At 33.6% G+C, this 26,801-nt stretch overlaps 1 protein-coding gene and 1 long non-coding RNA gene across 4 annotated transcripts in view; one reads left to right on the plus strand and one right to left on the minus strand.

The window, feature by feature from the left end:
* LOC117692140 (uncharacterized) overlaps nucleotides 1–13,912 on the plus strand; it is a 38,108-nt gene extending 24,196 nt beyond the window's left edge. For both annotated transcript variants that reach the window (XR_010714071.1, XR_010714072.1), the window contains 3 exons: nucleotides 449–497; nucleotides 9,275–9,496; nucleotides 13,427–13,912. This is a non-coding gene — a long non-coding RNA (uncharacterized lncRNA). The remainder of the gene's footprint in view (nucleotides 1–448; nucleotides 498–9,274; nucleotides 9,497–13,426) is intronic.
* A 3,985-nt stretch (nucleotides 13,913–17,897) lies between these two features.
* LOC109617356 (uncharacterized) lies at nucleotides 17,898–26,110 on the minus strand. 2 transcript variants are annotated; one of them, XM_066085321.1, is made up of 6 exons: nucleotides 25,417–26,110; nucleotides 24,020–24,091; nucleotides 23,749–23,853; nucleotides 23,423–23,494; nucleotides 20,385–22,411; nucleotides 17,898–19,676 (listed from the first exon to the last, which is right to left on the minus strand). In XM_066085321.1, the coding sequence occupies exons 1-5, from the start codon at nucleotides 25,826–25,828 to the stop codon at nucleotides 20,634–20,636; spliced, it is 2,439 nt and encodes an 812-aa protein (XP_065941393.1). In that variant the 5' UTR covers nucleotides 25,829–26,110; the 3' UTR covers nucleotides 17,898–19,676; nucleotides 20,385–20,633. The 2 variants fall into 2 exon arrangements, with proteins under 2 accessions (XP_065941393.1, XP_065941394.1); XM_066085322.1 differs by lacking the exon at nucleotides 25,417–26,110 and adding an exon at nucleotides 24,219–24,478.
* Between the last annotated feature and the right edge of the window lie 691 nt (nucleotides 26,111–26,801).

Here is a 26,801-nt window from a genome sequence, read left to right on the forward strand (position 1 = left end):
TGTAACTCAAAATTATGATTGACATTTTTCTTAAGATAAAATAATTATATGTACGATAATTTCTGTTTAAAATTGTACAGACAATACTAGAGTGTTAAAAACATAACAAGGGTATGCTGCTATTGATCTGTAAAATACTAAATATTAATTGAAACTTCAGAGCTGTTTCGATTGGTTCAAGATCGACTTGACACCAGAAGCCCAGGATATAAATGAAAATGAAAAAGCTATCGATTTGCAACTTTTACTAGATCTATCTAAAGTGGTCTTCGCATTGGACAATATTACATTTTTTAAATGCAAGGTATTTTTTATTCAGCATGTTTGTTTATTTTATACACTGAAACAACTCATCTTAAACTACTTGAATGCTTCAATATTTCCCCATATGTTTAAATGTATCATGTACTTGATGGTAAAGGACTGGTTTTTTTTTTTATTTATACAGATGCATCATTATGGAATTTGGATTTTTTTAGTATTCAGGCTTTATGAAGGTAAGTATATTGTTAAAAATGGGGCTTTCAAAGACTTAAATTAATCTTAAGGACGTTGGATCCTGCGATGAAAAGTCTTAAGTTTTTTCCAAAGTATTTTTTTCAAATCTACACACATAGCTTAACTAAAATTCAAAACAAAATTTTGGGGTCTATATGCTTCATTTTGCGCTACGGTGTATTGAATATGACCTTTTGGCACTGAAAGTGCTAATTGTACGTAAACCGCTTTTTTTTATCGGAATGAACCATGACTTTTTTGCACTGATAAAACGCTACTTTTATCCATTAACGATTTAACATGCAATGACATTTTTTAAAAGTCTCAAACCTTTTCACAAATTATGATAGACTTGTCAGAAAAATCTTAAAAATTCAGAAAATAAAACCAAAAGTATGGGTCTATTATGTAAATCTAGAGCTATGGCATGAAATAAGCTAATTTAAGGGAAAAACTGGTATTCATTTTTCCATGACTTTTATGAAATATAAGTTAACGTTTTTTGTCACAACAAGTTATCCTAATGCACAAGCAATCTGGAAATTTTGGTCTACACTGAAAATAAGGAAGCTAAAGTAACGGTACTCTAAAACAACTGAGTTAAGAAAAATGTTTATTTTCTTCTTAAAAACCTTCCGCCAAAAATATACTCCCCTAGTAAACTCTGTAAATATGTAATTTTTCCTTTACTATTTTATTCAGTATAGCTAAATTGGCATTATAAAATATGAATTTATGGGTACAATCAATATATGATCCATAATTTCCAGAATAGAGGTGACCCAAAATGGCTACCCCAAAACAGAGGATCAACCCTCTTTAAACAGGCATGCAGATAGAAAGATACTTTGATAATGAAAACCGTGTATGAGCATTTTAGACGCCTTATCTACCTATCTTTTCTGGTATACAGATTATTTATGATAATATCTAGGTCAAGTTCGATATTTGGTACGATTGTGCAATTTTGGACAGAGCTTTTCCCCTTGGGCTTCCAATTATTTGCAGTTTACGTTCATTATACCCCCCGCAAACAAAGTTTGGGGGGGGGAGGTATATAGGAATCACCTTGTCCGTCCGTCCGTCTGTCTGTGCAATCGTGTCCGGTCCATATCTTTCTTGTGGAGAAACATTGGAAGTTCTTACTTCACACAAAGATTGCTTATGACCTAAGGCTGTATCATGACATTGACCCAAGGTCATTCGGGCAAGGTCAAGGTCACTGGCAGAAAAAATGAAAAATTCGTGTCCGGCCCATATTTTCTTATGAAAAACATTGGAAGTTTTTACTTCACACAAAGATAGCTTATGACCTAAGGGTGTGTACTGACCTTGACCCAAGGTCATTTGGTCAAGGTCACTGGCAGAAAAAGTGCAAAATTCGAGTCCGGTCCATATCTTCCTTATTGAGAAGCATTGAATGTTCTAACTTCAAACAAATATTGCTTATGACCCAAGGGTGTGTCATGACCTTGTCCCAAGGTCAATTCAGGAAGTTCAAGGTCATTTTTTCAAAAAAGCTAAATTCTGTCTGTGTCATGTCTTGTATTAATGGAAATATAAGAAGCTAAAATTTGACACAAAGCTTGCTTGTCTCAGGCCACAGAAAACTATTTTTAGATTCTCATACCCGTCTCTCTGAAAATGGCCTGCCCCGATGAATTTTATTTTAAGGGAAAAAAATGTGTGGGGAAAAAATTGGGCTCAGTATACCAATAATTCAAAATGTTTAAATATTAAATGCTGCTTGAAATGCTGATTTCATTTGATTCGAGTCATGGTTGTTTACGGAAGGATGCAAATGTCCTTATGCATTAACATTTAACTTAAATAAAATGGAATTAAAGGATAGAAATTGGTTTGTTTACTCCTGTTAACATAAACAGTTTTCGAAAATAGAGCAGTTGTTATTTATAGAATATGGACAGTGAAATAGATTCATCCAATATTTTCTATAATAGCAAAAATACACTCGTTATGATTTTTATCTTAGCGTGGGGTATCAATTGTGAGCTTGCTCACAGTACTTCTAGTTTTCTTCTAGTGGATGTTTCTAAGGGAGGGGGGCATAATTTTTTCATAAATATCTCTTGTTAGATGTTTCTTTTCCCTTGGACCTACCTGTACATGTAAAGTCGCGTGCCATAAATGAGTTCGCATAATGGCCGCCATTATATCGTCATCGTTGTTTAAAAGGAAGACTTCAAAAAGGAAATAAAACCATTTTTTATGATAACCAAAATTTAAATCTCGACCGGTGATTTTCTGCTTTCGACGATTTTTTTCAATATAAATTCCCCAAAAAAACCACTTATCGTCTGCAAAGCAACATGGTTATTAAATGAGGAAAACTTATGGCAATCGTCATTCAGATGTCAAATGCTTGATTTTATATGTGTACTGAGAGGATTATCGGAATTATAAGCAAATCCAGGCGAGGTTAAATTTTTAAATATTGAAGACTGTAGTAATTCTAAAATCGTGACCCGAAATGAGAAGTGTTGAGAAAGCTCAAGGGAACTGCGAGATGACTGGATCCCATTTTAGACATGCTTTTAAGAATCCTATAATTTGATTTACTGCCAAGTCTTGACTAGAGTCAAACTTGTTGAATAAAGCCCTAGTAGACTGCTTTTAATCAGTCATTGTTCGTCACTTTTCAAATTATCGATAATTTGTCAAAAAGAAAACCGAATTCGTCAAAGTGAACAGAGCAGGGAGCAGTATGAACTCATTTATGGCCATACATTACGTTCAAACATTAATATCACTAAAACTCACTTTATATTGAATACAAAGTCTACATCTATACATAGCTAAACAAAGAAAATTTTGAGATTTTTTCATACCCAATGATATGTATGTAACACAAAAAAAACTATAAATGTATGCTTGTTTGTTATTAAAAATAGCTTGCGAAAAAATCTAGGTGATGGCGATATACCCAAGTAAACGTCGGTCATTTTGCGACCTCATTTATGGCCAACTAATGTATGTGTTTTCGTTGGTAGTGATTGTGTAGTGAAACATTTTTAAAATATGCAATTTCATTTTACTAAGGAACCATTGATATATATCTACCTGTGATTTAAATAGGAATCGCTGGTATATTATTGGTGCAAAATAGTAATGACATCATAATTTCTTGGAAAAATAAACGGGTAAAATCGATCGTTTACAACAGCAATTTATTTTTAAAATTCAGAGTGTAGGTTAAGTTCGAATGAATTGTAAAATTGTTCGTGCTTCAGGTACACTGCATACTCATTCATTACTTACGACCTGTTCTGGTTTTAAACTCATACTTCCCTTTCATATGCCAAACCGGTATGATGTAATATTTTTAATACGTGTAGCTGTAGGTACATGTATATGAATGCTAGAGTTAAATCATCCACAATAACACCAAACTTGATGTGACACTGAATTGTAAATGAATACATGTCGACATGAAGTAGAAATAATATTTCCTGTATGTAATACATGAACCTTGGTTCAAACATTGAGAGCTCATTCACGCATAGAATATTGGAATTTAATAAGGTCTAATGACAAAAAAAACTCCCAATTACACGGTGGCGCTCACAACGATTAGGTTCAACGCTATATTCGCCTCTGCGACTAAAGAGCACTTTCACGCTTACCTTTAATCGTACTTCTCTTCGTTTCCTTTCAACTTTTTTTTCTTAAATTTTAGGGAATTCTTTCATTGCCTTTCCCTGTATCAATTTTGTTTGATGAACATAGAATGGTACAGTATAAATTAATGTTTTGTACAGAAAAACGTATCGTGTTTTACTTCAAATTCAGAAAACTCTTTTAATGCATTTCCCTGCATTAATTTAGATTGATTTTCAAGGAATGGTACAATATGAAATGAATATTTTAAACGACTTCTTTCGTTGAAATCATCATCCTTCATCGATTGTGGTTTATTTTGATTAATTTTTTTCACGGACTGGTACATTTTATTTTACTATTTAATGTAGATGTTAACATGCAATTTGTGCATGCAATCAAACTTAGCTGTGCTTTTTAATCATCCCTAACATTGTCCAACATTCCAGTTATCATTCAGTTAGATGGATCTCACAAGCTCATCTTGTCATCATTATACCAACCAAGACGAACCAGAAAAGAATGAACGGGAACGGAAAAGAATGACTACAATCATAGATCTTACAATTTCATTTTGATATTTTAATATTGTAAATGTATGTGGCTCTATGTGCTTTGGACTCCAAGAAATAAATAAGAATCCACATCCCGTTACATATTTTAAAAATTTGCAATATTACATTTTGCATTGATCTCAACTAAAATATAATAACACAAACTGAAATTATTACTTATGATCGTTCAAAACCTACCAAAATATATCATGATAATAATATTAGTTACATGGTTTGTAGTTGACCTAATATGGTTTATACATGGTCAGTAAATTCCATATTGGGCTAGAGCTCTGCTATGGAATTTATTGACCTCGTATAAACCATATTTGGTCAACTACAAACCATGTAACGATTATATCTTACCGACTGTCATTTTTATTGATAAAAGTAAATAAAACCATGGAAATCAAGCTTAAATAATAACATTACTAGTTTCAATTTGAGTACGAAACCATGCTATAAAACGATGTCATAATGCTCGAAGGGGATAATATTTTCTACTTACTGTGTATGGAATATACATAGTCTCCACGTGACTGCTGTTAGTCAATGATTTTCTTACAATTGAGCAGGAGGTAAAATAGTAAATAATACACCAGTAATCAAGACCTTACCGATACTGGTACTCTACCAGTATATCTTTTCTGTATATCAAATTAGAAACAGTTTAAATGTTTGCTTCCTTATAACACCTCATTCTAATAAATTATAACATTAGATGAATCATAGAGGACTGTACATGCCATTAAACAAAACACATTAGTGCGTTACTAACGTATATTAAACAATTATTTTTGTAATTTTATTGGTTGTAAGAAAATCACCTGACGTATTCTGTCCCTGGACAATGAACCTTTACCATCAACTGACCTTGATCATTTGCCATGGATGTTTAGGATATAATCTGGTTGTCTGAATGTACTGCATTTACTAGTTATCTCAGAGATTGCAGGAAAAACAAAAAAGGTTTTTTAAACTATTTATTGGCGATAATGGACACGGCTGATATATACATATATGTATATTTTTCAATTTAGAATTCAAATACAATGTTTGTTCAAACTTCAAATCAATCTACAATGTGAACAAATGTGACCTTGACCCTGGGAGGTGCAGCGGTCAAGGCCAAAGTTTTTAACAAGAACAATTGGGCATTTAACATGTTTAAGAGAAGAGCCGCTCGATATGCCTCTAGGTTTTCAGCCGTGCCAGGTGGTATGATTAATGGTAGATAGTCTGCAATAAAAAATTAGAACCAGCAGTATCGTGTTTCAATGAATACTCACATAGTCATAAGTAAAAAACAGTAAAGGAAGGGTGGGTTTGGGATTTGAAAAACTAATGTTTTGTAAAACAATTTCTGAACACATAATGCACAAACCTACTTCTTGCAGTGGATTTATGGAAAAAGGGTGATTGAAATGCGTGCGTATGATTTATATACACGAAAGGGAAGTAATTAGTTACTGAAGGGGATGTTATCAATTTGTTAATAAGGAACAGGAAAATCTAAAGTTGCATTCCTTCGATAACAGCATCGTATTCCTATATACATACGGCATATATGCATAATTATTTTAAATACGACTGTCTAATCGAAGGATTGTATAATTTAACCATTATGGACATCATTGTACAATAAATATGTAGCTATAAGGACCCATGTCGTGTCATATCGACCGAAGACACAGAAAAAGTGATATCGACCTCGCAAGCTCGATCTATATTGCTTCGGTCAATGTCACTTGAAATAGGTCCTTATAACCACATATCAACATAAAAGAAGCCCATAAAAATAAAAAATTACAGAGTGCCGTAGTTTACATTTATTACGGTTCAAAGTCACGGCCAAGGTCACTTTTAAATTAAAATTGTTTTGACGTTGCATGTGCATAACAAGATGGCACTGTTGTCCCTTTTGAAATAGTTTAATTAAAATGGAGAAACCCTAAACTTAGAACTGGTTTAAAGCCATAAAATATCAGATTTGACTACTTTGAAATGTGTTTTATAAAATTCTGTAAAAATCTCAAAATATGCAAAAAAATGTCATTACATGTAGCACCATTTGTTCATGGACGCAATCATATGTAAAAGCAAGTTTCTGAAATATGTGCGATTGACGTGTGTTTTTGGATTAATTTGGTTTTTATTTTGTGAGAGCTGAATGTCATGCAGAGATGAAGAAGAGCATTTCGTAAAATGTGGATATCTGTGTGGATGTAGTTGGATGTATTGTGCAATGCCAGTGTGAATGTGCTACGGGATGGACGACCTGTCCATGTTTGGATTACAAATGTTAGTGAGTGTGGAGAAGTAGTGACAGAGGAAACGTGTACTCAAAACTTCCAAACATTTTACCATACCAAACGGTACAAGGTTAGCCCCAGGCCATCAAGGCCAAAGTTTTACTTAACATTGGCAAATCAAGAGCTGAATGTCATTTTGAACAACGACCAAGAGACTTTCAGAATGCAGCTGGAAAACAAGATATTAAGATATGTGTGATTAAATTACCCAAAGTGAAATCAGTTTCATTCGGTTTAGAACGTAATACCAAAAACAAATTAAGTTCACTAAAAACTGTTAAATTTACATTCTACTGTGTTTATCTGTTAAATTTTGTGATCTTTAAACGCCTCTAAATGCAACAACCTAATCACTGCATATAAGTGTAAAGGTAAGTTACATAAGTAATTTTAAACATTGATTTCTTTGTTATGGGTTTTAAGATATATTTCATACATGTTGTTTAAACACTATGTTCTACCATTATTCAACAATAAAATTGATTTTATTGTTCAAAGCAAAATTTTTATGGATTATATGTTCATGCTCTTCACAACAGTCTATGTGATAACCAGTTTAAACCGGTTTTTGAAACCAGATGTTCTTGCTTGCTGTTACTCATTTTCTCCCTCCCTGACGATGATTTATACCCCTAAAAATCAATTTCATCAATTAGGAAATGTAAATATAAGCAATTAATGATTTATTTTTTACGTCGTCGTGTGAATAACTGCCGTCAGTTGAGCAGACACGCATATTCATATTGTATGCTCAGCTGATGGCAGTTATTCACAAGACGACGTCAAAAATAAATTATTATTAGCCAATGAAACAAGATACATAAAAGATAACTCACGGTACAAAGTAACGGATATGAAGTCATATTCCTGAAAATGCTTGTGAAAGCAACACTATGTGGGTAAGGACACCATTGTTTAAACCGAAACTCCTCGCTTTTTCTTTATACGGCTAAAATCAAAAGCTTCTTCAGTTTTTTGTCTTTAGGGGAGCTCAATCCACCGGCGGGTTGAGCATCCAGGGACATAGCAACAAGACGCAATTACAAAAATGAATACCATGTAGACATTGACAGGCTACTACCGGACGTCTTTCTTGAACCGAAACTTCGTACCACCACTTATAATCAAACAAAGGGAGGAAGCCGACAAAATTCGATTATTCTATTTGGACATATATGAGGCGTTAATTCCTAAAATGATAAATCTTGGATTTTGATAAAATTTAACAAATAAGCCTTTTTAATGTTTAAAAAATGGCTAATATAATAATACGATGGACAAAGTTATTATTTCAATCCACCATAAATACTAAGGGTTCATGGAATGGATTGTACAAAATATTTGAATACTGAATACAGATTATGCACCATCATAATCTGAATATATTTCTAATAAATCAAAGACTTCAAAATCCTGAAATAACAAGCTCACTAACTGCTCACTAGTGATACCCCCGCCGTAATGTGAATATACAAAGTAAGCAAATAAGCAAAGCAAAATCTAACTGGAAGATGACATCAAGAATGAATTCAACCATATTGCCTTCCTAAACAAAGAGTGTGTTCAAATTTTCAGAAATCGGTTTGAAAATTAAGGCTAAAGATAACCTAGGTGTTTGCTTTTGGCGTCCACCTTAAACACTGAAGTGTGAAACAGACCCATCTCTTATCTTACCACTATACCGCCTGTAATTCCCACACCTTGTATACTCAAAATAAACATGTAGCGTGTGTTGTAGCGTGTGTTTTTTGGGGTATACTTCTGATTGGGGTATACTCTCTGTGTTCACAATGAGTTTACTTTGGGTTTACTTCTAGGTAAACTAGTAAACCTGGGGTGAACTTCGAAATTAAACCCAGTCTCCTTTCTGATAGGTGGTGTCTGATTAGTTCTGTAGGAATAGGAATCCCATCACATGGCGTGCCTTGACAAAGAATGTGTTAAAATTTCAAGCATCTGCGATGAATAGTTGCTTAAAATGAAGCCGACAGAAATTTTTCAGACGGACGGACAGACAGATACACGATGGTAAAACAGTATACACCCTCTCCTTCCGAGTGGGGGTATAATGATGTTTTGCATTCTATATACTACATATGTACATGTACTTCATGTCTTTGCATCTAGTTACATAAATGACATACACTGTAATGTATCAATTTTAACTTTCCAAACATGATATATTACATGTAGCTACATACATTAACAAGGCAATGTAGTTTGTGTTTTATTCAAGGTTCGTTTTATCAGATATATATACACGTTCTAATTTTCATTTCTGCTTTCTTCTAGCTTGCTCTTACATAGATCACGGAAGTTACAAGAAGGGGTCAAAATCTAATCTGCTGTACATTAGATCTGGAACGTTTGAATTTTGCAAAACGGAATGCTCATCGAATCCGTCTTGTAAAGGTTTCGGAAGGAGGTTTGGGAGTTGTTATTTCTCAAGTTCCTCTGACCCGATACCAACAACGTCGTGTTCTGACTGCTTTTACTACACTAAAGACAACTGTGGTTCGTATCGAAATATAAATCTTAGTATTTTTCACGATAATTAATTTCATTCATTCATTCGGAAAATCCTTTAACGCCTAGCAAGAATCTAGAATATAATGATCCTTTTTTAAAAGACGGTATAAGATGCCGGAATATAAAATCAATATTTTTAAGCTTACGATGCGGAAATATTAACAATGCATGCTGCGAAAAATGATTAATCCTTTCTGATTTCTGTGATGATTTAAACCAGTTTTTACAAGTATATTGGGTAGTAAAGTTAAATGCGTATTTTTTGCACAAAACGATATTTGCGAAGCTAAATATTTTTCTTCGAAATAATTATGCCATTATAATAGAAAACAAGATGCCCACAGGCCTTGACCGTCACCTAAGTACCATTTAGATACACGTACAATTAAATTAAGTCTCATATATACTATAATCCAAGGCTCCTCTGACTGTAAACCTGCTATTAGTATTTGCTCATTATTTCACGCAAATGGGGGAAGGGTTACTTGTAAAAGAGTCAGAGGAATCTCGAATTATCTAAACTTTAGGTCCAGGAGCCAAACATTGTACACTTTTTAAAATAATATACCTGAGGATATTGATTATCAATTTCTTATTATATTATAATATTCAGTTTTATTTATACTACATACAAAATGCATACAGCTTATTTCTACAACAATACGATGCACGGGATATTGCCAAGTGTCAATTAACCATGTAGTTTGCATGATGAAGTTAAAATTGCTTATTGATGACAGAAGCAAATACTCCTAGTAAAATTTCATATTCATTTAATGGTCATAAAGACATTATGAGCGTAATGCATAATATAATGCATGAATTTATCTCCCACGACTGTGAAAGTACAAAAAACAATATCATAAAATCAGCACATTTTACTATGTGGTTAAATTGGACCCACCCTTGTGCCTGAACCCCTGGCACAAGGATCATGAATTTCAGAATGTAGGTGGAAGACGTCGTTGACATTAATAAATATAATTTTCTAAACCACGCATTTAGGTTTTTCTCAAATACATATGGGAGCATAAAGGCAGATTTGATTTTCTAAGATCGATTGAATATTTACTTTATGGCCATATAGGTCCGCCCAAGGGCCTGATTCAATGACCCAGGGACCATGAATTTCACAATCAAGTTAAAGGAGTTCGTAGACATGCATGAAGTTTTTTTAAACGTGAATTGGAGTAAAGAAGAAGATTTTTTAAAAATTAATTTTCACTATTAGGCTATATTTTGCCCTCCCTAAGGACTGAACCCCCGTCCCAGAGGTCATGAATCTCACATTGACTTTAATATATCAATTATATGAAGTGGAAAAGAAAATTTTTAAAGATTTAATACAATTTACTTTATGGTCATATTTGCCTAAGCTTTGGACCTGATCCTCTGACCCAGGGGGCATTAATTTCACAATTTTGGGAAATGGCTTCATGTATTCTGTTTTTTCCTTTCATGTGTTGACTAGGAGTAAAGAAGATTATTTTTAAAAATCTGACTTTTTTATAGAAGCCAAATTCAAATTCAGGATTTACGTGCTTTATTAGCAGCAGAAAAAACACAGCCTGTAAAATTACAAGAAAATTCTATGTATTGAAGTACGAAACAAATTTATAAACATATCTAACACTGATGTCACATTATATGAATCAAGATACAAATTTGATGTAAATAAAGAAAGTATTACTAGAACAGTTCAAGGTCTTGTGCCTACTTAAGTATATATAGTAATAAGGTACAGTATTTTTACTGCAACCATACATGTACATCAGCACTTAAAAATAAGATCATTGTTTCACTCACTAGATATTATACAATTATTGCTGTTAATTTAGGTTACATGTAATGTACATGTAATACGATGATTTAGCTACCCGAGAAGTACAATATTTACCGGGAGCGAGGAGAATATTCTGCTTTGAGGGTATCTAAATCATCGTATTGAACTAAAAAACAGCAATAATTATTTTGTTATATAATTCAGCGATGCATTAATGCCACGAAAATCAAATTGAGTGTTATCATGGGAAGAAGTTCGAAGCCACAGCCGAACAAATTTATAAATGCGATGTTTCATTGGACGATCTTATATAGTTCGATGTAGAGAAAATCAAATGTTATATTGACCTCCTAGGTTACGTGCATGTGAATAAAACGTTCTATTTTTCTAGTTAGTTGCATATGAGCAAATCAGAGAGTTAGAATTTAATCGATCGTATTATAAATAGTGTTGTTATAAACACATAAAGTTACCTACACACAAATATTGACATCATTTAACACTATTTCTATAGGGCACAACCCGACTGATGTCTATATTCCCCTGTCAAACAAATTATATTTTTATTAAACAACTTAAAAAGGACACTTAAAATCACCAATACACAATCTTCCTAGTCTTGCACCTCATAATGCACACCTATGTGACTAATATGCATAAATCACCAACGAAACTCTAGTCTTGTATTTGATCAGAAAAATATTACTACCCAAACATCAAATGATAATTCAGTATAACCATATATTAAATCATTAATCCCAAAATCACATGTCATTGACGCTTTTTGGGAGTTGATTTTAATCAAGTTAATCTGGCAAACCGGAACTGAAACAGTGTTTGGACCTAAGCACAAATCATCACCGCTGACAAGAGTTAGTTCTTAAAAATAATAGATAAATTCGGTGATTAATACTGAACCATAATTTTTTTTTCAAGAAAACGTATTAATAAATACCCTGAAAATAGTCAGATTTTAAAAAGTATAAACAATTTCGATATTTTTTGTCGTAGTTTTTTACTACGTCAGAGTTCAATGTAGTCGCTTGACCAGACGCTCGGCTGTCTCCGTAAGTCTCCAAGAGGCATGCAGTGAGTTGGGTTTCCTCGAAATTCTTGTCGGAAAAGTCCGAGAATTCATATTATAAAAATATGCGTAATTCAAATTCAGATTAGGAAAGACTTGCCATGCTAAACCCTCAATACTTCAGTACTCTGATATAAACAATGCAACCAGAAACTCTATTTACTACATTATCACCATCTTCGCTAGCCAATGGTTTACGATCCACATTATAATCCCCTAAACCCTTCGCTCGAGAAGATGCATAATCATTATATCTGAACAGGAACATGGAATAAATGGAAACAAAGTTCTAGGAATACCTAACCACGGATGTGTCTGACATGATACTAATATCAGTCCCACGCATGAAATGTTATATCTGCAGATTAACCTCGAACAACTACATCATGTAGCTATATGGTATAACTTTTGACATGGCGGAATACACACTGGTAGTCAAGAATATAACCAACATTATTCAAAAGTAATGGATGCATTTCTTTTAAACTTGCAAACATATTAAGATATTATTCATATGTAAATGTAAATACACACAATTGTTGACATCAATGGTAGCCAAAATGGTAAGATGTAGTTGATAACATATGTAAAGGCATCGACATCAGCACCAAGAAGCACATGCTTTGGTTCGTTTTTACATCATGGAAGTAAATGACAGAATAAACAAAATGGCACTTAAATAACCGGAGAATAAAATACAGAATTTATGACTGTGCTTTTGGCTACATTATACATATTTCATCCTATCAATGATACCCCGGACTGGAAGATCCATGAATTTCACAATTTAGATTTTTCTTGCCAAACACTGGTAACAAGTTTCCAAGAAGAAGTTAAACATGTATAATTGTTAACGGACGCACGCAAACGGACAAAGACAAATCGTATTAGGTCACCTAAGTGACCTACAAATGTCAAAATAGATTCGTTTTTGAAACAGACTACTTCCTTTATGTTTCACAAGCATGTTTTCAATTTATTTCTTTAAAGAGTGATTTGCTATAAAAGAGTTTCAAATTTTGATTTTGAATCGGTCTTTTAATGACAGATTTAACAACGGAGACAACCATGACATCGACAGTTTCAGCATACCGATATACCAACCTGCCAACAGGAACAACCATCGTGCAGAATGGGACGGGACAGGCGCTCTGTCTGTGCCTATGCAGTGAAAACGGCACCATCCCTCCACCGACGCGGGCACTATACGGCAGTCTTAAAATAGACAAGAAGGGGCTTTCGTCTTACAGAAACTCTAGGATTTGCATTGCTGACAACCGACCTTCCGCCGTAGCCCTTGGCTCCCTAGGGGTCGGAATTATCGTGTTGTTCGCTTTGCTTATTGTGCTCCCGGACGCTTTGAGGCTCCTACGGTTTATTGTGAACAAATGTTGATTATCTTGAAGTGATAACTTTAAAATTTATCTATCATTTTGTAACGCAGTGTAGATATAATGCAATGGTTTATGAAATTCACCTACCTAATTGAAATTCATTCTCTCTAGGAAGAATGTTTAAATTGATGTCCCTTAAAAAAAAAAAGCAAAGCGTTGGTTCTAAATCGATGCATAAAATGCATTTCGCTGGAAACATGGTTATTAACTACATGTAAATTTCTTCAATTTGAAACGTAAATACTTAGTATTCATTTATTTTTTGGCATTATGACTATATACATGCATTTGAAAACTAGACGAACCATCCTTATATAAAAAATCGGTTAACTTTGAATTCATCAATTATTGTATGTTACCTTAAAAATATCTTTGAAAAATTCATCTATTAAAGTTATCTTTAAAGGGTTATTTACACACATCGAAGAGTATAATTTTTCGACAAATGTCAGGGTCAAGAATGCTGTTATTCTGTAAACACATGCCATTACTGTGACATCGTACATAAGTGGGCAAATGGACGTATCCATAAGCGAACTAGACCCCCGCCATACAACGTGAACATTATTGGATGCAGCACGTTCACCGTTAATTGGAACATCCAAAGATCAAGCCGTTGACCGAACTCCATTGGACATAACTGCTCATATTCCGCTGGCGTCATCTGTGTAAGCACACTTTCCTTACAAAAAAACTAAGGACATTGCCTGCAGTAGGCCAACAATTAGTCCGAAATCCACCGCGAACCCGACACAAACCGTGTCACAAACTTATGATTTTGTTTGTAAATTGGCGTGAAAATGGATTATTGGCCCCTTAAAACCCCTATTTACGGAACTTATGATAAAAATATTATTGTTAAATAAATGCGAGATGAACGTTTTTGCTTTCTTAACATATAACAAATATTTTTTCAGTAAAGCGCTGTAAAAGAAAGACTTCAGAGCCTTTATGGCTCAAATGAAAAGTCTTTTGATATTAAACATATTTTGTTCAACAAGTGTTTTGACATTTGTTACCGTTCTTGAGCTATTTGGTAAAGACCGTTTTAGGGGCTGGCCCCTTATCTCCTTATAAGGGCCATATGACAAAATGTCGATGGTTGAATATTGACTAGAGCATCATTCTAAGCATTTGTTATTCCATAATGCCTTTCAACATATTTGTCCTTTTTATTTTTAGATATAATTGATGGAAGTTTTGGACTTCTGGCACCTTAAAACCCTTAATTACGTAACGCATGAACATTTTTTTAAAATGTATAGTTCCATATGTGTAAAATGAACATTTTTGCTTCTTAATCATGTTACAAAATATTTCTCAGTAAAGTGCTATAGACGAAAGACTTCAGAGCCTTTTTGGTCCCTCAATTGAAGGGCTGGCCCTTTTTTCTTGACATGATATGATGGTAATTTGATATTAAACATATTTTGTTCAACAAATGTTTAGAAATTCGTTACCGTTTTTTGAGATATCTGGGAGAGGACGTTTTAGTGGCCGACCCCTTATCTCCTTATTGGGGCCGGATAACGAAACTTTTATGGTTGAATATTGTTTAAACATCATTCTAAGCATCTTTCATTCTATATTGTTTTTCAAAAAATCAGTTATTTTCGTGTTATATTTGATCATAGTTTTAGACTTCTGGCCCCTTAAAACCCCATAATTACGTGACGCATGTGGAAGTTTTTATAGTGTATAGTTTTATAAGTGAAAGATGAACATTTTTGCTTCTTAAACTTATTACAAAATATTTCTCAGTAAAGTGCCATGGAAGAAAGACTTTGAAGCCCTTTTTGCCCCTAATTTGAGGGATCAGCCCCTTTTTCTTGATATCAAACAAAAGCTCTTGTAAAAATAAATTTTATTTACTATATATTTTATTCTAAAGTATTTTCAAGAAAGGAGAAAAAGAACGAAAACAACCGAAAATCACGTCGTTTTTTCAAACTCGATTTTCGGGTCCAGGCGAGCTTCGACGCCTTTGAAACCAGACAATCATAAATGCCTTTAGACACAGTACGATCTTTTGTCTACCATCCCTGAAAAAATGAACTCGATGCCTTTTTTGTTTAGGAGGAGATAACCGGACAAACAGACCCTCTGAAAATTACTTAAACGTCAATATCTCACGAACGGAAATGGCGTCATTAAAATAACAAATTATGTATCAGGTTTTTTATCAATATCTACAAGATCTGAAATTTTTACGAAAATCAGTTGAGTTGTTTGTACAAAAAAGAGAAGAAAAAAAACAATAAAAGGGAAAGAGAAACAAAGCAATAACAATAAGGTCTTCTGTTGGAGATGGAGATATTTATGTTAACATGCGAGATAAATATGCTGAGATGCATTTTATTATATCGACTTGCAACTTCATTTTGTTCACATGCTACTTATTTATGTTGACATGCAACTTAGTCATGTTCACATGCGAGATAAATACATGTATGTTCACATGCAACTTAGTTATGGTTACAAGCGATATAAATATGTTGATATGCAACTTATAACTAAGTTGTATGTTAAGATAAATAAGTTGCATTTCAACAATTCATCTTGCATGGTTGCATAACTAAGTTGCACGTCGACATATAAAGAACAGAACTTAGAATTGCTCTTCTGCAGACTCTTTGAAGATTTAAAAATCTGGGAAAAATTGTGAAAGGTCATTAATGTTTACTTGCATGCAACAACCATCTGGTCACAAAAGGTTTTGCTTATTTGAGTCGAAATATTCTTTTTTAAACAATATGGTATCAGTCAGTACGAGACATATTCGTATATCATTATTGAGGTACATTGCTGTAATATTTTCATTTAAAAAAAAGTTTGTTTATTTTTTGTAAGACAATAAATTTCAATGACAAATAATACATTTTTTTATAAGACAATTAAGATTTTGGCCCTCAATTTTACAAAAGAATTTAATTAGTTTTGAAGTGTTAAATGTATTATTACATTCGGCTATTAAACGAACAGCTCATCTTAGTGGTTACACGGAGAACTACTACTTACTGGGAGAGGGAATCGACTCTCTGATGAAGCCGTTCAAACGGTTTTATTTGCTCACCTAAGCTGAAAGCTCAAGTAAGCTTTTCTGTCGTTTTCTTGTCTGTCGTTGTAAACTTTTCACATTTTCATCTTCTTCTCCAGAACCACAGGGCAGATTTCATCCAAACTTGGCACAGAGCATTACTGGATGGAGGGGATTAAAGTTTGTTTAAATGAAGGAACGTCCTCTTTAAAGGGGAGATAATTTAGAATTATTGAAAATTTGTTGGTATTTTTCAAAATCTTCTCAAAACCTATTAGGCCATAAAAGCTGTAACTTGTATGGAAGCATCCCCAGGTAGTGTAAATTCAAGTTTGTTCAAACCATGGTCCCTGGGGGGAGGGTGGGGTCACGATGGGGGATGAATTTTTACATAGGAATATATAAAGAGAATCTTTGAAAATCGTTTTTTTTTCAAAAACTATAAGCCAGGAAAGCTTAAACTGGAGTGGAAGCATCCTCAGCTAGTGTAGATTCAAGATTGTTTTAATCATGGTCCCTGTGGGTAGGGTGGGGCCTCAATGGGGGATGGATATTTACATAAGAGAGTGTATAAAGAAAATCTCTAAAAATATGATGGGAAAGTTTCCAGTCCAAAAAACAGTAACTTTTGTGAAAGCACGTGTTATGCAGATTAAAGTTTGATCAAATCATGATTCCCTAGAGAAAAGTGTGGCCACAAGAGGGGGGGGGGGGTGTATAGAAATAGAAAAAATTCTACTTGCCGGTACAACAATAAAAAAGGGATAATTATTTATCATATAAATATGTGGATAAAAATTGGCACATTTAAAAAAAAATTGAGCAAGATCTACTGTACTAAGTTGTCAAGATACTTTGATTTTGACATTGTAATGCTAATTTGATCAGAGTTAAAGCTATTGTTGCTAAGGTGAGCGATGTGGCTCCTGGGCCTCTTGTTCTAATTTGATCTCAAATTGTATTTGATTTAACATACCGTCAGTAAACTTTCTATTTCAGTTACAAGGTTTAAAGGATTTATAACATTTGAATAAAGAAAAAATACTTTACGCTGAAAATCTGAGAATCTTAGATCTATTCATATATAATTAACTGTGCGTCTATGAGAGAGTCAGGCAGGGGGTAATACATGGAGTAAACCACATTTCAATGAAATTTTCACAGAAGACATTTAAAGTTAAGCAAATTGTTACTATAAAACTCTTTTTTGAAAATTTTAATTTTTTAGCCCTATTTAAGGGGGTTGCCATATTGATTACAATTTCACTATAATGAAGCATTGATTTTTATGAAAAACTGACATTTTCATTTGACATTTTGATACCCTAAGCATAAAAATAAAACAACAACTGTTAAAATAATTGAAAATATAAATATTTAATTTTATTTTGACACATTAAATTTTTTTCAAAAATAACCCCACATAATTTTTTGATCAAGGGAAATAACTCTTGTTTATAAAAAACCAAAATTATTGAAAAATTGCTAAAATTTAAGTAAATTTAAAATTGGGTTTGGACGCTTTAAAACTAAAATGTTATGGGTCAAAATAAAAACAAGTAACTTCTTAATCTTTTCACATAAGGTAATAATCGGGTTCTGAATATTTCTCACACTGCGTGAATTTCTATAACTTGCATTTTTTGCAACTTTTAAAAGTGAGTTATCTCCCTTAGTAACATGTTTTTCTAAACAATTTTAATGCAATCACCTATAACTAATGATTTTCATCAATTTTTTTAAATACATGCAACTTAGCATTTCCTAAAATGTAAACAGTTTCATTACATTACAATGAATGGTCAAATATATATAGTGCATGTACATGTAATGTTACCAGCTGATTTGCATTTTAAATATAAAATCCATTCTGTGTACTAGGACAGTGTTTAACTTAGAATTCCAAGTCATACATATGATTCTCAAACATCAAAAACTGCATAAATTTACATAAATTTCTATTCATGGTTTTTTTACATGAAAAAAAATATTTCATACAGTTGTTACTATATTCTACTTGAAAGTTTACTTTTGACAATCTTGATGCACCTACACATCGATTAAATGCATTTTTTCTAGCATACTCGGTATGTGAAAATCAAGATGAAATGCCTACCAAGTAAATTATGCTCACATAGAAATCATAGCTGACATATATCAGTAACAGAATTAACTGTGTTGAATGCCTCCATGGCATTCAGATCACTAATAACCTCATTTAAATCTTCATCCTCCTCAGATTTAAGAGTGAGTTCTAACTTTGGTCTCTTCTCTCTGTCTGTGCTCTCTTTAGTCAGTTTTATCTGAAACTGGGCAAAGAGACTGCGAACTTGCTGAGAGGAAATCCAGTCATTTGGACTGAATATGTGGTTGCCATATTCATCCCGTTCATTACGAATTTGTAATGAAACAGACACAGGGTTTGCCTTTTTTCCAGTTTTTTCACCATCATCAAAAATGTCTTTCACGAACTTTTTTACACCCAATGAAAATCTAACAAATTTTCTGTCCAACTTCAGAGCCCATCCTGTTTTCAAATTTGATACACAGGTATGTACCTGCTGATTGTCTTTACTTGAAATCAATGAAGATTGGATGAGGTGAGACTGGTTATAAAACACAGAATCCGAACACTTTTCTGCCCACAACTCCATGGCAACATCGGCACTTCCATTTAAACTGTGGTATAAATGATTTCCAACAGCAAGGTGCTTTTCTAAAGTAGATGGTTTCCTGAAGGTTTGAATACAGCCTGGTTCAGTGCAGCTCAGGTCTCCACTGTCTTCAGCATCTGAAGATCCAAACGGTAGCCTCAACTGTGCTGCTTGTAAATGTGTCGCTGTCATGGTTGTAGAATCTTCTATGACCTTCAAAAAAAAAAAATATAAATTATACATGTATATAATAAAGAAATTAACTCAATGTCTACCCAAGTTATGAGAGTATAACCTGAGTTGGGGCAGTTTACGCTTTATAATCCACGATCCGCAAAGCCGATAACAAGGTATCTGTGGGTCAACGCTCACTAGTGATACCCCGGCTCTGATGTGAATATGCATAATAAGCAGTCGACATTTAACAAAAAATTGGCATCCGAATGGTACAAAAATATATCCCACAATATGTCATGCACAAACAAAAAGTGTGTTAAAATTTCAAGCATCTGCGATAAATAGGTATAAAAAGCGTAAATTGCTCCATGCCAGTTTATACGAGTATAACTTGGGTTGACACTGAGTTCATTCCTTGTAATTCAATTTTCTGTGATTTGATGTACAAATTGAGTACATTTTACTTTTAAAAATGATATTAATCTGTTCAAAGTCAAACGTTACGTCAAGCAGATTAGTACATTTTTGAAATTGGGGTATCGTGAAAAGTCTTGTGACGTGCAAGCCAGGTTATACAAATGTAACTTATTTTTTCTATCCAATCAAATGTCACATTACAACCAGAATTAAATTACTCAGTATTCTCATTTAGGCAAATTTAATGCTCATGATCACTGAACTTTCATCAAATTAACATGCACCAAAAGAAGTTATAATACACAGTCTAAAACTACATGTATATACCTCAATTCTGGTCTCATCAAAGGCAAAGTTACTTGATATCTTTTCAAGAGTGCTCTTGGGGATCAAGTGTCCATGACCAACACCATAAGCTTTAAACACTCTGATGCCTTCTTCTTCAAACACAAAATTGTTCATCTGACTAATCTTGAAGTTTTTAATGTTTCCTGACAATACAGGAGGATTTTCTGTATTGATATCAACCAGTGAAATGAATGTGTTCTTAACTCCCCCATAACTCTCCAAGGCTTTTTACAGTTGATGTGCATTTTCCACATTGTTACCTTCATTTGCATACTTTAAAATATGCATGCGACATGTACCAGTTCTTGAATCACATAGATCTTTGCCACTCTGAACTTCACTGAAATTATACTCTTTTACTTTGAGCTGTAGCAAGTCATAATTCTTCCAAATGTAGGACATAAGTGGCATGCTGTGATAGCATCCTGCATTGTCGGATTTTAAATAAACTTCGGAAAGATGCTGATTAAGGCATTTCAGTTTTTCTAGAACATCGTGAAGAATCATAGCTACTGAGATCCAACCTTGACTTCCTCCTTGTAATACGTGTACAAATGACACGAGGTGAAATTTGTTCTCCTGATTCTCTACATTGGCACTTTGATCTAGAAAAACTGCACATGCAACATGCCAACTCAAACCCTGTTTCCCAAACCAGTTTTGCTGCGATTCCCGAAAACTTTGAGGCAGGAATTTCATTGCCCAATCCATTATCAGCAGTGCTTGGTTACTCTTTAAGTTTTCAATGATGTTGCTTTTACTCATATCCTGGTTCACAGCTCGTACAATATGGGCCTTCCATTCATGTATGTTTTTTCTTGACTGTTCAAAATCATGTGCCAATTCCTTCTGCAGATCAGTTGCTAGATTAGCCGCTGATAAACAACTTGCAATTTCATCCATAACTTTTGGAATACTTCTACAAATTATGCAGTTCTGATTGTGGAGATGATCACAATCCGATGTAAATTCTGCTGTCTTTTCATCAGACAATGCATATGTTAGGCAGTGGTCGATACAAGTACTGGACTGTGCGAGATGCATTTTCAAATCAAATTTCAGGTGCTGGTTTATATCCAGAAGCTTTTCTGATAACTCTTTCGTTTTGTCTCTTGAAAGTCCGTTTTCTTGCAGTCTGTGTAGTATCTTCTGGAGCAAATCCATTGCTTCCATTCCATCTGTTGTATAACTGTCAAGACCTTTCAAAGATTTCCTCTGTGAGGCCGAGCATACTTTTATGATCTTGTACAACGTTGCCCTAGATGGCATTTTTATCTCATTGTCTGTGCAGAGCACTTCATAGGCATTGATAATTCTTGAGGCAATCATTGTTCGAATCATTTTTGGAATTTTTATTTGTAATCCAGATGATAAATGAAGAGTCTTGGAACCATATCCAACCACTTGACAAATTGATGGACTGTACAAAAATTCAATAAAATGCTGTATTTGACATCTCGAAAGTCTAACACGGGTAACCTTTGGAGGATCAATAATCTGACCTGGTCCATTCAAGGAAGCGTATTTTCTTGCACAGTCAATTTTATACTTTGTTAGGCCATGCACCATTTTACAAAGTTCAGTCTTTGAAAAATTGTTTACAAACAGGGAGAGTATTTGGATTTGGCATTGATGTCCATTAGCATCATTGTAGGCTTTGATAAGAGCTTCTGTTAAAGCATCAGGTATAATATCAATACCATCCGACTCCGCCTTGAAGTATTTTCTACACACCAGTTGCATTAATTCTTCCTCCTGCTGTGGTGCAATGCATTCTAAAGCATAGTGAATTACTTCTTTGGCTTTTCGAGTCACATAATCCTTTGTAGACTGTTGAACATCTTCAAATGGTGTGTTTAAGGTAAATCGCATTGGAGTAAATTTGCCTTCAGAGAGAATTTCCATGCTTCTGTTCAACTTATCCCGATCGTATGTTGGTGGTAGCCAGTTATCAGTTCCATGAGAGGACTGAGTGGACGAAAATTCTGAGAGCTGACTAGATTGTTCTGTAAGAATTAAATAAAAATGATCAGTAAATACTTGTAAGTAATATTGTTACCGTTATGAATGGTCATTATGAAGATGCATGTCTACACATATACATTTAGAACAGAAAAGTATATTTATATATATAAACCAATTTGCCAACATCAGAAACAATAGTTCACGAGAGAGAGAGAGAGAGAGAGAGAGAGATATTCATTCATCTACAAGTTTGTAATTTTTTAATCCATCTTACAGTTTACCATTTATAATGTCATGTCACACTTGTAACCAAAGTTATGCTATACATCATACACTTTTAAACAAGAGATCTTTATAAAACATTTATGCCCCCTCCCCTCATTTCCATGGACATGGGCATGACTCTGTCAAAAATTGTCTGATTGTAAATCAGTATACAGTAAAACATGCTTATAACAAATTCTCAGGGACGGCCAATTTAACTTCGTTAAAAGCGTAATTCGTTATATCCGTCAAGTTTACAACATGAAATAGAGACTTGGGGAATGAAATTCACTTCGCTGTAAGCGTCAATTCATTATAAGCGTGTTCTTTATAACCGTGTTTTACTGTACCAAACTTTGCAGAGATAATGACCAGAAACTAAAAATTGAAAAATCTGTATATCAAATTTCATTTCAATACATGTATTTGCAACCTTTGCAGAGATAATAACTGCAAAGTGAAAAGACAGACAGACCAATGGACCAACAGCAGCAAAGAATACTGTATAGAGAGAACTATTCGCCCCCGTTTTATTTTCGCCCCTTCTGCTCTTGTTGTCAGTTAGCAAAATTCAAAACTGTGTGAATTGAAACAATTCAGATATATTTCTTTTAGACAACTGAGTTTGGGCAAATTCTTTTACAAGTATAAAAGGGCGAAATAAAATGGGTGGAAAATAACCCTGCATACAGTATGCCTTCCATTCTTCAAGGGGCATAAAATATGTTAAAATTCATTCCGACAATGCATAATGCTGTAAACGTAGCTAATGCGAAACAAAATATTACCTGATATATCATGCAAAGAACTATTGTCTTCTTGAGCATGTTGTGCTTGATCCAGTATTTCATTACCTGTACCTACAAAATAAACAAGATGTAATTATATGTGGTGTGATTATAAAGTTTCCTAATTGAGCAATGCAATAAAAAAGATAGGGCTAACTTCATAAGAGAGGATATATAAGCACTTTTTAATTCAAGGGGGGTGCCTACCATGGAACCACCTCATACATTTTGAACAATGACTCTAGACCATGTTCCATCATATTTTGTATTTAGACAATTCTGCTGATTCTACTTTATTAAGAGCTGTTTATGGCAAAAGAATTTACCTCCAACAGTAACTTCATCTGCGTCTGATATACATGTATCTGGCAAACTGTTTAAAATTTCATCATCACTAGCTTGTAAATGTGCAGCAAGCTTCAAAAAATCTCCTAAAATGAATCAAATCAGTATCAATGCTAATGATGAATCAATGATCAGTATTAGTGCTAATACATTGTATATAAGGTGCACATGTGCACAAATTAATGTTATATAAGGAGATAAAACCTGCTATCCAATTTTTTATCATGGAAAGTTTACAAAAAATGAACTCACCCACATCACTTTCAATGTTTACTTTTGTGGTATAGGTTGTCTTGTGTCTTTCTGAACATCTTCTGCATATACCTGAAAATTTTAATCAGTTATTAAATTTCATTCAAAAAAAAATTTTAATACATGTACAAATTGCAACGTGTGGCATGATCAGCAGAACAAGTCAAGTGCTCCCAAGCACTCGTCTAAATTCTCATACCTGCAAAAGTGCAATGCAAAATTTGGCGAGTGCACATGAAGGCTCAGTCTGCTGTACAGACCTCATAATACAACAGGACCTGCATACCATACTTAATGCATCATCAATTATTTACAAAGCTCAAGTTTTTTAAGAATAAGTATGCCGATCCCGATGTATTTATCATTGAATTTAATTCTAAGCACTGTGTGTACAAATTATTAATGAACATATTCTATTGAGAAATTCAAAAGGTCCATATATATAATACATGTACTATGGTAGAGGAGATCTTCTTATCCATTATGATATTTATTATAATTAAGTAATTTTCTGCTGATTTGAGAAAATATTTCACGGTGTAGTGAGCCACCTTATGCAGTTTTAAGGAAAACATGCATTTCTAGTGTTTGAGGCGTGGGTAAGATTATGTTGAATTAATACCAATCAATTATCTTGATTACCATACCTTCTTTATATATACACACAAGAAGTAACTGTCATGAATCAGTTGCCCCAAAACTTTCGGACCTTTGAATGCAAAGTCTCTAAAAGAGACACATATTGATGGGTTATCTTTACATACATTGTTTACAGAACAGTTCAAAGTTGAAAACTATCACTGCAATAAAGTGCGATTTTGTTCACATGCTGAAAAAAATCCTTATTTATGAAAACTGTTTGACAAAATAGCTAAATCAAGCTATACGGAATAGCTTTATTAAGCTATATAGCTTTTTCAAGCTATATAGCTTAATCAGGAGATTGTGCTGGACCTGTTGTTATTCCATTTAAAAACTGTTTGGTAACACATAAAGAGTTGTACATACATGTATATAGCCCCAAAACTTTGAGAACTTGACTGCATTTGTGCAAAAAGAGCAACATTTTAAAGAGTGTTTTTTTATGAATTGTTTCAGATACTTTTAGTACAAATGCCCATTTAATTATGACAAGTATGATTAAGTAGCTACAATAAAAACTTCGTAAATAATATCCTACTTCAGGAAAGTAATAAAGCTATGTAGCTAAATCAAGCTATGTAGCTAAATCTAGTGATTGTACTTGACCTGTTATAGGCCTGTAACCAGCTGGCAACTGTATGTCACACATTTAATTAATATTCAATGACATGTCGCCCCTCTCCCATTCACATCATTTTGTTTATGAATTTAGAATAAAAGATAAGATACTTTATTAACTTTACCGTAAGACTTACCAGCTCCAACAGGCACAACAACTCTCTCGTGCAGCCATATTTCTTTAGCCATCGTGCATGTTAATCCTCTGTCTGGCTTCTCCCTATGATTTGGTGGATGTAGAGGGTGCATACAGTACCGAGAGTCTTTGTACCAGTGAGTACAAAGACTATTCCTGTGACTTCTGCATACATTTAATTGAAGAACATCCTTTGAAACAACAAATATGCCACTGCGAAACAGTAGCAGAAGTCCTTCTGGGATTCTTGTCTGATGTCGTGTTGATGCTTGACATCGTTTTAAGTGTTGAAATATATCATCAGTCAAGGAAGAAATACTCTCTGTCAAACCTTCACATGGTCTATGTCTGTATGACCTAGCAAAGTCACAGATAGTAGAAGGGCTGCCTGAGCTCCTGCCAGGAGAAGCCATTATTTCCCTCCACTGGTACAAATTTTCTACCTCCTTTGGGGAGAGCAACAAAAGGGGAGATAACCAGAGGTGAAGCAAAGGGAAATTAATCTAAACTCTGTTTTCCACCATATGATACGAAATTTAGAAGACATTGAGCAACGTATTTGTTTATTTTAATTTTTCTAACCATTTATGCATTATAATATCTCAGAAAACTAATTTTAACTTAAATTTTTGGATTTTTTGTATTAAATTATCTAAATTTATCTAGTCACCTCCACTAAAATTAGAAGTATTTCATAATCCCTTAAAACCCAAACATAAAATTTTAATTCTACATTTTTTAACAATCATTTTTCTAAATATTTATTGAAAATTTGAAATGGGGCGTCCAAACCCTTTTTTATATTGAGATTATTTTCGCAATGGTAGACATTAATTCTGGCCAGTTACCAGTTACATTTATTGGGTTGTCATGACAACAGATTACATCGGAATTTTGATATTTTGCAATCAATTAGGCCCCTAATTACAGTGTAATCAATAAATGTACATGTTATCTATGAAATGTTTTGAATTATGGCAAAATTCTTAGGCACATATATGGAACCCATTTAAGTTGTATTAGATTTCACGCCGCCTTACATCAAGAAATTATGGTACCATGGCCTTAGAATACAAACCAAATAAACAAACTTTAATATCAATTTTCTTCATTGTTGGCAACCCCTCTTGGATTTTTGAGACAAATGATAACAATTATTAAAACTCCAGAAATTGACATTTTTGAAATCTGCCTGACTCTCTCGTAGACGCACTGTTAATATAACTGAACAAAATATTGAAACTAGAAAAGAGATCTCTTTCATATTCAACACATATTGCTTTAAACCGACTTCTAATTTCTTCTATTAAAATATATTTTCAATGTGCCTCCATAGACCACAGGTCAATTTCTATAAATAAGCCATTAAATGTATCTTAAACATAA

Source organism: Magallana gigas, chromosome 5, assembly GCF_963853765.1.
Source record: "Magallana gigas chromosome 5, xbMagGiga1.1, whole genome shotgun sequence".
NCBI classification, from domain to species: Eukaryota; Metazoa; Mollusca; class Bivalvia; order Ostreida; family Ostreidae; genus Magallana; species Magallana gigas.

Bases quoted from the DNA above. Each gene is read 5' to 3' on its own strand.
- LOC109617356 (XM_066085321.1), bottom strand. From the start codon at position 25,828: ATGGCTTCTCCTGGCAGGAGCTCAGGCAGCCCTTCTACTATCTGTGAC. The intron at 23,495-23,748 runs GTAAATTCTTTT...TTTATTTTGTAG, and splicing joins AGATGAAGTTACTGTTGGAG to GTACAGGTAATGAAATACTG. The intron at 22,412-23,422 runs GTAATATTTTGT...TAATTCTTACAG, and splicing joins TTCTTTGCATGATATATCAG to AACAATCTAGTCAGCTCTCA.